Source organism: Penicillium subrubescens, assembly GCF_028828155.1.
Source record: "Penicillium subrubescens strain IBT 31985 chromosome Unknown utg000001l_segment0_segment0, whole genome shotgun sequence".
NCBI lineage: Eukaryota > Fungi > Ascomycota > Eurotiomycetes > Eurotiales > Aspergillaceae > Penicillium > Penicillium subrubescens.
Window position 1 is genome coordinate 4,323,919 of NW_026643151.1, and position 14,370 is coordinate 4,338,288.

At 51.1% G+C, this 14,370-nt stretch overlaps 6 protein-coding genes across 6 annotated transcripts; 4 read left to right on the forward strand and 2 right to left on the reverse strand.

Moving 5' to 3' along the window:
- Positions 1-362: 362 nt before the first annotated feature.
- Positions 363-1,498, forward strand: N7473_001506 (putative NAD binding Rossmann fold oxidoreductase; the record flags this gene model as incomplete). The annotated part of the gene is made up of 2 exons (XM_057147446.1): positions 363-689; positions 758-1,498. The coding sequence occupies 2 exons, from the start codon at positions 363-365 to the stop codon at positions 1,496-1,498; spliced, it is 1,068 nt and encodes a 355-aa protein (XP_057015332.1).
- Positions 1,499-2,251: 753 nt separating this feature from the next.
- On the forward strand, positions 2,252-4,482 carry N7473_001507 (putative glutaminase; the record flags this gene model as incomplete). The annotated part of the gene is made up of 2 exons (XM_057147447.1): positions 2,252-2,693; positions 2,765-4,482. The coding sequence occupies 2 exons, from the start codon at positions 2,252-2,254 to the stop codon at positions 4,480-4,482; spliced, it is 2,160 nt and encodes a 719-aa protein (XP_057015333.1).
- A 741-nt stretch (positions 4,483-5,223) lies between these two features.
- Positions 5,224-7,640, forward strand: N7473_001508 (uncharacterized protein; the record flags this gene model as incomplete). The annotated part of the gene is made up of 6 exons (XM_057147448.1): positions 5,224-5,232; positions 5,368-5,515; positions 5,582-5,693; positions 5,825-5,837; positions 5,893-6,898; positions 6,952-7,640. 6 exons carry the CDS (start codon positions 5,224-5,226, stop codon positions 7,638-7,640), a joined length of 1,977 nt encoding a protein of 658 aa, XP_057015334.1.
- Positions 7,641-8,486: 846 nt separating this feature from the next.
- On the reverse strand, positions 8,487-11,627 carry yap1 (putative bZIP transcription factor AP-1/Yap1). Its single transcript, XM_057147449.1, has 3 exons — positions 10,625-11,627; positions 9,391-10,556; positions 8,487-9,322 (listed from the first exon to the last, which is right to left on the reverse strand). The coding sequence occupies exons 1-3, from the start codon at positions 11,087-11,089 to the stop codon at positions 9,172-9,174; spliced, it is 1,782 nt and encodes a 593-aa protein (XP_057015335.1). The 5' UTR covers positions 11,090-11,627; the 3' UTR covers positions 8,487-9,171.
- Positions 11,628-11,764: 137 nt separating this feature from the next.
- On the reverse strand, positions 11,765-12,001 carry N7473_001510 (uncharacterized protein; the record flags this gene model as incomplete). Its single annotated transcript, XM_057147450.1, has 1 exon — positions 11,765-12,001. One exon carries the CDS (start codon positions 11,999-12,001, stop codon positions 11,765-11,767), a length of 237 nt encoding a protein of 78 aa, XP_057015336.1.
- Positions 12,002-13,181: 1,180 nt separating this feature from the next.
- N7473_001511 (tudor domain-containing protein) lies at positions 13,182-14,220 on the forward strand (the record flags this gene model as incomplete). The annotated part of the gene is made up of 3 exons (XM_057147451.1): positions 13,182-13,232; positions 13,314-14,070; positions 14,132-14,220. 3 exons carry the CDS (start codon positions 13,182-13,184, stop codon positions 14,218-14,220), a joined length of 897 nt encoding a protein of 298 aa, XP_057015337.1.
- Positions 14,221-14,370: the final 150 nt, after the last annotated feature.

Genomic DNA, 14,370 nt, shown 5'->3' on the forward strand with positions numbered 1-14,370 from the left:
TGCCTTAATGAAGATTGGCAGCTTATCGATGTAACAAGTGAACCATATTCAGACCGAGTGGGTCTTCAGCCAGTTAGTTGGTGGCTGGAGGAGTTTCAAAATTTACCTCTTCGGGCGTATTCAGAAATTCTTTCCGGTTGATCTAGATAATTATCTAGCCCACCCACGAGGGAATAGATAGAGACGATGGAGATAATTACCATGCTCTATAATCGATAGAGAGATGTCTCTGGAAGGGCATTTAGGACGTCAAGCTCAAATTATTTAAACCACCCCAGGACCCTGGAATCGAGAGACCAAATGAACATTCACACCTCTTTCTTTTTCCACTCTGCAATTTGACAGAATTCATAAACAGCACCATGGGAATCCAAAAGCTTCAAGTTGGAATGGCTGGCTTAGGTCGTGTCGGCAAAATCCATGCCATCAACTTCCTCCAACGAACTCCTCGCGCTCAACTGGTCGCAGCCTTTACCCCCGATCCAAATGAGATTTCCTGGGGAAAGTTGAACCTGGAGCCTCACGGAGTGACCTTGTACACCGACTATGACGAGATGCTCAGGCATCCCGGTCTCCAAGCTGTAGCTATTGGAACTGCTACTTCGGTACATGCTGAGGAGGCTATCAAGGCCATTGAGCGCGATTTGCATGTTCTATGCGAAAAGCCCCTTTCCATCGACGTTGAAGTGGTATGGCAGTTCCAACTGGTGTCGAGAGTCTCACATTGAAGCTAACATTTTGATTTATCCCTATTCAGTGCAAAGCCGTTGTCCAAGCTGCGAAGAAGAAGCCTCATCTGAAAGTCATGTGTGGTTTCTCACGACGATTCGACGAATCATACCGGGATGCCCGTGAAAAGGTGGAACAAGGACTTATCGGCCGACCTTCTATCATTCGCAGCCAGACATGCGACAAGTTTGATCCCTCGGGCTTCTATGTGGAGTATGCCGCTTGGTCGGGTGGTGTCTTTGTTGACATGTCTGTCCATGACATCGACTTGACTCTCTGGTTCTTCGGAGACGACATCATCCCAAAGAGTATTTCCGCTCACGGAATCACTGCCGTGCAGCCTGAGTTGAAGAAGCACAAGGACTATGATAACGCTGTCGGAATCGTCGAGTTCCAAAACGGCAAGATCGCGTATTACTACTGCACACGGATGATGGCCCATGGCCAGGAGGATACCACCGAGATCATTGGTACCGAGGGCAAGTTGGCAGTGAACAGCAACCCTCAGCGTAACTTTGTCAATCTTTATCACTCTGGCGGTATTACGCGAGAGGTACCCCCGAACTTTATTGGTCGTTTCGGCGCTGCTTTTGTACAGGAGGCTAATGAGTTCACTGTTGCATGTCTTGACAACACTCCCCTTCCTATGAAGCTGTCCAATGCTGTCAAGGCAGTTGAGATTGGTGCATACCTTCAGGAGGCCTTGGTTACTGGACAGCAGATTCACTTTGACGAGATTGGTCGGCGGATTGAGAAGGCTCAGCTTTAGGATAAATGCTGCATTGTATTTGCTCCTGTCCTACAATAAGTGTCGGGTTCCTACTTTAGTATAAAAAAATTTAGATGGAAGAATGCGATTCGAGTTCTTGCCCTTATTTCTTGGTGTCATTGTCTGTACTGAAGCCGAATCTATAAGGCAAGGCCAGGCTGAAAGGCACTTCTGTCTACCTGGAGCCTTGAATGGTCTATTGTTCCAAGTGATATAGAACTAAATTTTTCTATCTACATCTCCTGGGGGCTATTCTTTGAATCTGATCGGATTTTTGGTGAGTCGTACGTAACAAGCTGCTGAAGATAGAGAGATCAGGACACTGGCTGTCGCGGCCTCTTGGAAGGATGTAATGGGATTGGTAGTCTTGGCCCCACTAGGATTGTTTGAGGTTAGAGAATTACTACTTGCAAGAATCACCCTCCTGTTGCGCAATAATAATAAACAGCTGTGTCCAGCTTGATGGCCATGCGGAGTGGAGAAGAGTGTGGGGAATGGCCCCGATCCCCTCATGACGCCACAGTATTGGCATGATCGACAGGTCATCAAGGGGCATTTCGTTTCGTCTTTTCCTTTCCTATAACCATGGGAACGTTGGAAGCTACAACGGTCGGGGTATAGAGGCAAAACTCCCATATTGTCACATATGATTCGTGAGTTGGCAGGAGCTCACTGTCGACTGCTGCTGTGATTCTTCCAACCCCAGCCGGACTGGGCAGTAACGGACCACATTCATCCTTACAGTTCGAGAATATGCATTTCAACCTCCAGAAGCAGTTGGGACTCGGTTCCCTATGCTCTTCCCTATTATCATTTCTCTGTGGTGATAATAAGCAGGGCTCCGTCGCCCACCATCCAGCCCAGCCACCATCATACCCGCTGGCTGTTCGCAACCCATACCTATCGACATGGATGCCGGCCGACCGGGTTGAACAACTTTCCTATGCCGAATCCCAGTTCTGGACAGGCCAGGACCTCGGTTGGTCTGTGATGGTTCGCGTCGATGGCCAAGTGTATAGTCTGATGGGAGTCCCCAACTTGGACAGCAACTCGATTCTCCCAGCAACCGTGCGACGCGCAGAGTTCACATCGACTCATTCGCTCTTTGATCTGACGGTGGGACCAGTTGCTTTTACCCTTGACTTTTTCTCGCCGGTCTCGCCGTCAAATTACTTGCGACAGTCGCTCCCTTTCAGTAAGTCTATGCAAGGCAGTACATTGTTTCCATAGCTTCGTTATTGGGAACTAACCGACGACACAATGCAGGCTATTTGAACGTGCAAGTTAGCAATTCATGGGCCCATGATATTCAAATTTACTCGGACATCGATGGGAGGTGGACTGGCCGAGAACATCGTTCAGTCCACGACTTTGAAGAACATGACAAGCTGCTGTTCCACACCTTATCGGTCCAGGATGCGCCTCGATATGCGGAAGATCGCGACATGGCTCTTTGGGGACAGGCTATTCTTGCTTCTCGTCCGGAAGGCTCGAGCAACCTCTCCGCGCTCGCTGGACCTCCTCAAGTCGTCCGCACTGCCTTTGTGAGGAACGGCGATCTATCTACCGAGGAGTCCTCTTGGTCCCCGCAAAGCGTGGTAGCTCTTGCGCACGACCTAGGAAATGTTCTTGGTGATGCCTCTGTGACATTTGCTGTTGGCTATGAGAGGAAGGAAGCCATCAACTACCTTGGCGAGCCATATACTGGTTTCTACCGATCTAAATATCCCACAACCCACGAGGCACTATCATTCTTTTTGGATGACTTTGAAGATGCTCGACTAGAGTCTTGGAAACTGGATGAGGAGCTCTCTGCGTTTGCTACCGCTGCTGCCGGTCCCAAATATGCAGATATCGTGGCTTTGTCAACTCGTCAAGCTTACGGAGGCATTGACTTGACAATTCCCAATGATTCACTCGACACTGATCAGGTGCTGGCTTTTATCAAGGAGCTTTCTAGCGATGGGAATGTTAATACGATAGACATTATTATGCCAGCTTTCCCAATCTACTGGGTGATGGATTCTGATTGGATCCGCCTGTTGTTAGAACCGGTGATGCTCTACTTGGATGCTGGTCGGTGGAAACTCCCATATACTATTCACGACCTTGGATCTCATTATCCTCATGCGATCGGTCATGATGATCAGCGAGCAGAACCCATGCCTATTGAGGAATGTGGCAACTTGCTCATTCTGGCGCTCGCCTATGTTCGTGCCACTGGGGACGAAAACTGGAGCAATCAGTATATGGGACTCTTCCAGAAATATGCCGACTATCTGGTCGAAAATAGCATTGACATTGTCGAGCAGCTGTCGTCCAATGATGCTGCTGGCCCACTAGCAAATGAGACAAATCTAGCCATCAAGGCGGCCATCGGCATCAAGGCATATGGTGACCTGAGCGGAGATCAAAGCTACTCTCGCATCGGTGATGAGCATGCAGACCTTTTCTTTCGGCAAGGTCTAGGCACAGACGAGAATCAAACCCATTTTGTGCTGGAATACCCTGACAAGGCAGATACATGGAAGATTCCATATAATCTATACCCAGATGTCCTACTGGGATTAGAAACGTTCCCCAAGCAGGCATACTCGATGGGCAGTCAGTTCTTCTCGACGGTCCGCGGGGAGTATGGCGTGGCATTGGACAACCGGCAGGACTGGGCCAAATCTGATTGGAACATGTGGCTGGCCGGTACTTTCGAAACGAGTACACGAGATGAGTTCATCGATGACCTGTGGGCATTCATGACCAATGGAAAGCATAACTGGCCTTTTTCGGACCGTTATGTTTCTACCTCTGCGCATGGCGCCGAGCCTGGTATTCCGGTCCTATGCCGGGCTCGCCCAACCGTCGGTGGTCATTTTGCATTACTGGCATTGAAGGGTCCCAGTTCTCTTCAATCGCTATCGACTCATAAGGTTCATGGTACTGGAGGGTCGAGGTATGATCGATTCATCGACCCTGCTGAGGAGCTGTGATTTGTTGCGTAAAGCGTGGACATGTCTTTCCTTTGTACATAGTCTTAGTCAGTAGCAATAACATCTTCGTTAAAACACTTTTATTCCCATGTATTTTTCCACGTCAGATGATCTTGGTGGGATTGTATAGGGTGTTATCTCATACAAAGGCCTTTCTGGCGATGCCTCGGCCGATAGACTGGAACAGCAACTCTTAGATATGATACCCAGTAGATTGCCTTGAAAGAACAGTCCAAATGTTTTCTTTTTTTCTTTTTCTTTGTTTTCTTTTTGAAAGCAGGCCACAGTTTAATTAATGTGGCATATAGCTCAGTCTTGCGAGGTACTATGACTACCAACCATGTATAGCTGAGACTGCGGATAGCACATTCCTTACAAACCACGAGTGAACTTAGAGTTTAATATTTGATAGGGCCCAGTAGACTCTCAGTGAGCTACATCAGCCTTAGAGTCCTTTATAAATTTTAATTTAGCCTGTTTGTGACGGCATTTTAAACTCTTCTTCCTTCTTTCTCTTCAGGAAGTGTGTTTGTGAGACCAGGGGTGCTTACCTAATCTGCCTGTCACGCCTCCCCGGGTTGTTGCTTCATCGATGCGCAGTGAATCTTCCGTCGCCCTGCAACTTTCTCTCACCTCCTCTGTCTTTCTTCCTTTCTTCCTTTCTCTTTATCTCCTCCTCGCATCCCCTCCTCTATTCCTCCACGACCTTTGATCTCTCTAATAATTCCCCTCCTTCCCTCCATGGCTTCTGTGAGTTCCTCCTGTCTTGGCTCTCTGTCGTCTCCCCTCCTGCGGCACTGAGCTGGATACCCAACCTGTCACTTCGACGACACAACAACTTGCGCTTATCCAGATCTTGACTAATGCTGTATCTCTCGTCTCTAGCCCCGCCCGCACAACTTCGGTGCCCAAGGCTATCCTCTCGCGAACGGTGCGACCCCCGTCCGGTCCGGCACCCGGAGCTGTGCCACTACTCCCCAACAATGGCAGACTCATCCAGAGCGGACCGACTCGGATCTTGTGTATTGCGGACGTGCGAGGTATAATTGACACACCAATGGCTCGATACCAGGCAAGGCTAATTGATTACGCGATGCAGGAAATCTCAAGTCTCTGAATGACCTGGCGAAGCAAGCTCGTGCGGACCACATCATCCACACGGGTGACTTTGGTTTCTACGACGATACTTCGTTGGAGCGCATTGCGGACAAGTAAGTTCCCAAATCAAGCTCTAAATTTCCCTTCTAGGTCTCAAAATGAGACTTTCCCATTGCCGCATGGCATTCGGCTTCGATATCCCAATATTCGGGGGCTAAGCTAACCTTATTTTGTCTTCGCGCAGGACCCTCAAGCATGTCGCCCAATATTCCCCCCCTCCTTCCCGAGAACGTGAAGCGCACAATTGCACAGGTGCCTCCTCAGCAGTCCATCAAGCAGCGTTTCACTCCGGACCAGCTACCCCTCTCCGAGCTGCCCATGCTCCTCGACAAGCGCATCACTCTTGACGTTCCCGTCTACACAGTTTGGGGTGCCTGCGAGGATGTCCGCGTCTTGGAGAAGTTCCGTTCGGGCGAGTACAAGGTGAACAACCTGCACATCATCGACGAGGCCAACTCGCGACTATTGGACATTGGTGGTGTCAAGCTGCGTCTGCTTGGACTTGGTGGTGCGGTGGTCATGCACAAGCTGTTCGACAATGGCGAGGGAAAGACAACAATTGCTGGTGGCCAGGGTACCATGTGGACTACACTGCTACAGATGGGTGAACTCATCGACACCGCTAACCGCGTTTACGACCCATCGGAGACCCGTGTGTTCGTTACCCACGCCTCGCCTGCCCGTGAGGGCATGCTGAACCAGCTCTCCGTCACTCTCAAGGCCGATTTCTCCGTTTCCGCTGGTCTGCACTTCCGCTACGGGTCTTCCTACAACGAGTTCTCCGTCAACCCTTCGCTCGACCACTATCGTGGCAAGCTTGCTGCCTCCAAGGCCTCTTTCACCGATGTTTGGGAGACTGTGCGGGGCGAGGTTGAGTCGGCCATCTCTTCCAATGAGGCCCAGAAGACTCTGCTGGACAATGCTCTGGATGTGGTGCAAAAGATGCCTTCCATTGCTAACGGCGGGAACCCCTTCGGTGGCCCTGTTGCTGCTGGCAATGCTGCCGGTCAGGTAGACGAGAGCGCTTTCAAGAACATGTGGAACTTCAATCTTGCGGATGCGGCTTTCGGATATCTGGTTTTGGAGATTGAGGGTGGCCGAATTGCGACTGAGATGCGGGCCCAGGGCTTCAACTTCGCCCACCGCAGCGGCAAGCCTGCGGCTGGTGGTACTCAACCCGTTCCCAGTGCCCTGCCAGCTACGACCGCCTCCCCTGCGCCTACTGGTGCTGGTGGCCGTCCTACGGCCTCTACCCCCAGTTCGGTCAAGCTCCCCCTGTCCTTGGTGGCGCTGCCGCTGGTCAGCAACCAGGCCAGGCTAAGGCTCAACCCGCTCGTGCTTCTCCAGTTCCCGTCATCCCCAAGGCTGCTAGCCCGGCGCCTCCTGCGACTACCTCTGCTCAGCCCGCCGGTGAGGAGAAGATTGCTGGCGCGGACGCTAACGGCACCATCCACCAGGAGAAGACTGGTGACTCTCCCGCTCCTCGTGGCGAGAAGAAGCCCAGCAACGGACTGTTCGTTTCCAACGTCGACAGTGAGCAGAAGGTCCGTGACCTCCTTCCTGAAGAGGACCAAGCCAAGGCCGTCAAGATCGAGAAGTACGGCAAGTTCAACTACGTTGTGACCTTCCCGACGGTAGAGGACGCCAAGGCCGCTCTTGATCGTCAGCCCCTTGATCACAAGAAGCCCACCACTGGTTCCGGCCCTCGTAAGCCCAACTTCAAGTTCTTTGAGGAACGCCCCCGAGGACAGGGCAATGCCGGCACTTGGGGAAGCAGCACCCGTGGTGGTGCTACCACCGGGCAGCGCGGCTACCAGAGTGCCAGTGATAGCGAAGGTGCTCGTCGGGGTGGATTCGGCGGTCGTGGCCGTGGCCGCGGTGATCGGGGTCGTGGTGGCCGTGGAGGTCGTGGCGGCAGCTTCAAGAGCGGCTCGACTGACTCCCCTGCCCCTTCAACCCCATCTGGCGACAAGCCTGCTCCTTCCGGTGGTGATGCGTAGTGAGCATCACTGACATGGATGGATTTCGCCTCTTCCTTTTCTTGGTTATCGTCCTTTCGGGGTGTCGATCATTCTCGACCCCCTTCCTCGCCATCTTGATTTTGCCTATGCCACCCCCCACCATTTTTCTCGCGTCACATTTTAATTCTCTCGTGTCTTACTTTGACTCTCGTGAACCATTTCCAAATTCCCCTCTCTTTTTTACCTACCCCGTTTCGTTTTTAGCAAGATGGTGCTCCTATCTGTGTTATTCCAGATACCTTTATATCCTTCCCGTAACGCCTACCGGAAAGGATATGAGGTCGCTTGGCAATACAGGCTGCGTTTGATGGACTCGAGGTCACGTCTTGAGGATTGCGTTCGGTTGTGACACGGAGAGTGACAAGACGCAAAACAAAAAGAATGCCAAAAAAAATTATTACCATCTGCCCATTCCCCTGTTTCTTGTCCCGTTTTTCTTTGTACTTTACCATTTTTCTCTTCCTTATAGAAGAGGACCAAACATCGATACCCTTACAGCTTCGGTTCTAAACGGACGCTTTGTGTAGACTAAATCGTACTTGAACCAACCTCACAAGCCTGTCACGATGTATGTGGCCATGTCATTATACTTGTTGATCAGTCTAGTCTCACATAGATAGATAAGATTCATGTACATTCATTGGCTGTGACTCGGGGGTTTCTTTTTCTTGCAGTGTGGCTGGCTGAGTGGGTGTGGTCCAGACAAGCTTAATTCGATACATCCCTCTAATTTGGATCCACGTGGTAATTAAGCATACTCAAACTCCGACCCTCTACGCAATAAGCCACTTAAATGACGGTTAGATCAAAATGAGATCGAGAGAATTGCTCAAAAACGAAGAATTGAATTTGGTTGTGTACAAGGATATATGCAATATCCACCCTTTAAGGAGCGCAAGCCATCCCAACCTACCAAAACTAGTTATAGATAATTCCAATTCGCCAAAACCCAGATATTCCTTTCCGATGTAAGAGGTCGACTATGAAGAAGTCGCCTCGTCCAGGCGCCGTAGTGTATGGGTCAGACGGATGGTCCAATGGTCCACCTGCATGACGAACCCCCGTGTCTCCATTCGCCAGGCTTAATGATGGAAGTAAGAAAGAAACACGCATGAAGGACAAAAAGGTACAGCTACTGGAAAATGAGAGACGAAGGTAAGTTTGGAAAGAAGAAAAGAAAGAAAAAATTGATCAAAAAAGAATTGATGAAATGGAAATAAATGAGAAGTTCTCTGAAACTTGAAAATGATCAACGAGTGGAATGCCATGGATATGAATGTTGAGATTTCATCTCAAGCGCCGCGGCGCGTCCGGCGGACATTTCGTCGTGATTTATTCCAGAGTTGTATTTCATGACGCCGTATGTTTTTCAAATGACATTCGATGATGGGTATGATTGGAAAGTAAAACGTGATACAGTTTAGTAGACGTAAAATGGAGGTTGCGTGAGTCGTGAAAATGATGTAGGGCAGGCCAGTTGCTATAATCCCCATCGTGGAGACTTAATATGTTACTTGGCACGGCCCATGATGTCGTCGACATCACGCTGGTTCACGACGACGCCGCCCTCGGAACAGCGAGCCTTTGTGCGCAGCTCAGAGCAGAGATTGTCGACATCGATCTCGCCGTTCCGGAACTTCTCCATAGACTGTAGACGATCCCTACATAGCATCTTAGTAAGAGAGGAAGGAAAGAAACGAAGCTACACTTGAAGCGCAGGAAAACATACCAGATCTTAGTACACGACAGCATCTGTGACTTGTCCTCGCCAGGCACAACTTCTTCCTCCAGCCTGCTGTCGATTTGAGCGATAAGGTCCTTCTTGGGCGGCTGAGTTGCCACCTCGCTCAGGTTGTGAGATGGGCTACCCAAATCAGGCAGAGGGAAAGCATCGTTGAAGAAGGAACCAAAGTCCTGGGACAGGACGGCATCCTGGGGTTCGCGCCAGTCTCCAAAGAGGACTGGGTCGAACTGACCGCCATTTTGTTGAGCCAGCCAATCGAACCCGACCGTATCCTCGGTAGAAGCCGGCTGGTCGCTGGAGACACTGTGGGGCTTGGACTTGTCCCGAGCAGCTGGGATGGGGTTATTGATGTTGCCGCAAGCCATACCAAGTTTCGCGCAGAAAGATTCCTCACCATTGATGGAGCCGTGAATCTCGCACGTGTTAAGAGAGTCGTGGCCCTTTGCCTCGGGCGGAGAGCTCAAGCTCGGCTCGGGAGAAGTCCCGTTCGACGAGAGTAGCTGACTCTGGTGTGAATCAGACGAAGACGAGGGAGAATCAGATGTGTCATGCGTCGAAGTCCCGAACTGCTTAATGCTGTTGTAGGGGGCCCTGGTGGAAGTAGTGCTGCCAGGAGTAGTACCACTGGAACCAGCATAGTGGGACTTTGCGCTCCCAGGTCCAGTGGGAGTACTGGAGTTGGTGGGGGTGCTAGAATTAGACTTGCTCGTGGCAATGTTGGGCACGTTGGGGAAGCCGTTCAAGTTGTCGCGACTGAGCACACCCGGGGGACGAGGGGCCTGTCCCTTGTTCTTGGATTGATCGTTCTTGTTCTGGCCATTGAAGAGATGCGAGCCCGGAAGATCACCAAACTTGGGGAAGTCGAAGAGGAACTCATTGTTTTGCAGGCCATACGCTCCCCGGGAGTGAGCACTAGGAATAGCACTCATCGCCGAGATACCGCTACCACTGGTCATCCAAGAGAGACGTTTGCGATACTCGCGAAGTTCCACCTGCAGTCGCTCGACCTGAGCTCGAAGTAGGCCATTCTCCTGGTTGGCGTTGTCTGACGACTTTTGCAGTTCGTCCACCTTGGTTTCCAAGTCCTTCAAATGCTTCTCCTTCCGCTCACGGAATGCGCGTTGGGCGGCCCGGTTTTGAGCCTTGCGTTTCTGTTTTATCTTGTCAATAAAACCGTGCCCCCACAATATCTATTTACCAAGACACGCTGGATGCCTACCGTGGTGGGTTCAGAGGTGAGGGGCTTCCGGCCAGGCTTCTTGGCCTCACTCTCCCGCCGCTTCTTGCCATTCTCCTCCCCGTCCACTTCAGACCTGCCATCCATCGACTTTCGCTTCTCACCAATGTCATACTCAGCAGAGGAGCCAGGCAGATCACCAATCAAGTCTTCTGAGTTCGGGAACTCAAAGTCGACCTCCGGGTTGAAGTCCAAGAATGGGCTTTCCTCTTCTCCGAACCCGTAGGCATTGAGTTGCGAGTTGTCGAACCCACCCGAAGGTGGACCACTCATTCCATTAGACGAAGCTTGGTCAGGGCTGTGGAGGGGTTTGACTTGGGGGGTATGATTAGGCTGGGATTGCTGTTTGTGGCTGGGATTGTTGGATGAGAGAGCAGCCAGCAGGAGATCCTGCTGACCGGGCGAAAGATAGAGCCCCTGCTGGTAGAGCTGTTCGTAGTCGCTCATGATGAGGGTAAGATTTAGTGTGATATAAATAGGATGAAGAGATTGACAAGGGTAGTCAAAGAGAGTAGCGTTCAAGAGGGAGAAGGGTAGGCGGGTAAGTCAGTTGAATGGGAATGACAAGGCTCGAAAGGAAACCGGGAGCGATAATCGGGCGGTCCGCCCGCAAACGATAATAGATGATTAAACTTGGATCAAGAGGATGTTGGCGAAAAGTTATGGGAGATCAGATCGATTTGAATCGCCCTGAAAAAGGCTTGAGGGAAGTGTTCTCCTGGACTGGAGATCTGACAGGGAGAGAGCGAGATAGAGTGGAGGAGGGGGGAGAGGGGATCGAGGAAAAAAAGGTGCAGAACGGGCCTGAGGCTAGAATGGAGTGGAAGCACTAGTCGATTAGCCCCAACTTCCAAGCCCAGGATCGAATCACTGCCCGGGTGTGGCTAGGCAGGATCGAGAGAGAATTGGGATGAGGTGGTATGAATTGTATGAATTGTACGGAGAGTGTATGAAGGAGTGTAAAGTAAAGGTATTGGGATATACGGGGGGGAGGGTGGGAGTATGGAAGTTGAGGAGGGAAGAGATGATGACAGAGGAGGCGATCTGGTGAGCGGTGGACAAACCGGCTGCTTCATTGGCCCGAATTCCGGCCGCAGGTGATCTCGGATGATCGGCAGCCAATCAGCGTGCGGGGCAAGGAGGGGTGGTGGGGGGCTGACTCAACTGACTGGCAGCCTCAGGCAGAGCATGGCTGTTCATGTTGGCCTGATTCTGCCTGATTCTGCCTCTGTCCATAACCGTTTCCAGTTGCTTAGAAATCAAACGCGCGACTTTCCCTTCGATCTTCTTCGGTGGATTCGCTGTGATTCGCTCCTGCACACTGAGTTTCGGCTTGGTCTCGTTCTTTTTCACTCCCATTTTCTGCAGCCTTTTTTTCCCGGTTCCCGTCTAATTTGAAGGTCCATCCAGTCAGATGGGTTCATTTTGGCCCTCGTGTCCCCTTCCCCTCTATCTAGCGCCATGTTTCATTACGAAGTGACTCACGAACACTCGTATACTCCGTACTTCGTTACATCTTGGTCCTAGTTGAAACCCTCAACGAGCACATGGGGAAATCTACGGTATGATAATATCAACAAGTGAATATGGGTAAGTATTCCGTATTTCCACTCATATATAGAGCAGACAAGTCTCCAGTCGTCACGACTTTCGATGGCCATCCATACATAGCTTACTCTCCGGAGTATACTCCTCCATCACTTGCTGGCCATCTTATCCATCATTATCACTTCTCAATGGCCCAGGGTCTAGCCCCACTTTCGGGTTCAAGTCAATGTCTCCGATCCAGGATCAGACCACGCCTCCAGCTTGTCCTGTTCCATGGTATGTTGAGCAGTTCAGCCCCTACAGTATGTATGTAGTAGTATCGACTGGATGAACTCCTAGTGGCTGCCGTATCCGCGTGGCAAACCCTTCTTATTTATGTCGCCCGGTCTCGAATGACGTTTTCACTTTTCCTCCCGTATTTCCGTCGCAGATCCACGTGAAAAATGTAGAAATTGGGCCGAGTCTCAAACATTAGCTATGAGCTAAGTACTTACTACTGCTACTGCGTAAGCAGAGCCAATTTAAGAGTCTCCGGTTTCGCATGCAAAGCCCCTCCCCCCAGTTGTCGATCGTTGGGGCTTATCGGGACTTTCTTATCTCGTTCTTATCGTGTCTAGTATGTATTGTAGTCATGATAACCTTCTTCCATCTAATCCATCTATCGGACTAAGCAATTATGATGGCTGAAAGCCTTCGATGAAAACATAGTAAAAATATTTTCCTGCGAATAATGACTGGCCTACGTGTACTGTAAACTAATCCACATACATTATCTTCACTACATTTGCCGTGCTGAGGCTCCAGGTCACATGACCCATCGTCCAATTTGGCCGGTCACAACTCGCCGGGCAGAAAGTCCTCCGCACATCGCATATCCACTCCTCGACTAGCGCCCAGAGGCTAAGAGACCTTGTCGAGACTTCTCAAATTGGTTGGCTGGTTGCCTCAACGCTCTTACTTCTCTTCAACGCACCCTCAACCCTTGCCCACCATGTCTGACGTCGCCGCCTTGGAGGCCGAGGTCAAAGAATTCAAGATCCAGGTAACTCCCCCTCCTCTCACCTTTCCTCCATATGATCCAAGCGCAAACCAACTAATGACCTTCATTTGTCCTCTTCTCTAGCTTGAAACCGTCCAATCTAGCTTGCAGGTAGAACCCGATAACACGGAGCTGCAAAGTCTCAAGACTGAACTTGAAGAACTCATAACCCTCACCGAAACTGCCATCGCCGAGCTTAAACCTTCCGCACCCGCAGCGAAGCCGAAGCCAACCCCAGCATCGTCCAAGGAGACATGGTCATCGAAGGACTCTGTCTCGCGCCCGTCACAACCCGCCGTCGATCGCACAGATGAGGTCGCCGCCACCGCACCCACCCCAGCCGCCTCTTTCTCCGTCAATGACACTGTTCTCGCCCGCTGGGTCTCGGGCGACAATGCCTTCTATCCCGCTCGCATTACCTCCATCACGGGCTCTTCTAGCAACCCCGTGTACCTGGTCTCGTTCAAGTCGTATGCGACCGTCGAGAACCTGACGGCCAAGGATATCCGCCCCATCGCGGGCAATGACTCTCGCAAGCGCAAGGCTGATGGAACCCCAGGCAGTTCAGCATCCCCATCTCCCGCTCCACCGTCGCTCTCACACGCCAATGTGATCTCGGCGGCGGCCGATATCAATCCCACTCTCGCCAACCAAGCTCGTCAGGAGCCTGGTAAGGTTGGGGATGCGTCCGCCCGTCCCGCCAAGGTGCCTCGCAAGGTCAAGGCCAATAAGGAATTGGAGGAAGGCAAGAACAAGTGGCAGAATTTTGCGGCCAAGGGCAAGGGCAAGTTTGGCAAGAAGGACAGCATGTTCCGCACTGGTGAATCGGTGAATGCTCGAGGTTTGTATTTGGTCTTGATTGTTGGTAAAGGCGTAGAACGAAGGCTAACTCTTCTGTCAAGTGGGATTCACGGGATCAGGTCAACAGATGCGCAGAGACCCTACGCGGACTCGCCATGTTTATCAACAGGCCGAGGATGAGGGCTACTAAAAAGACGGAAACATCTCCCCAGGCTCTTCGGTCGAGCTGTGGAGGTCTTGCATTAGTAGGCGTCTGGCCTATGGTTATGTCCTTTTTCTTTCCTGCTTCTTTTCTTCTTTTGTTTGGAGTATTTCTCGTGTCCTCATCGCTAACTGGATC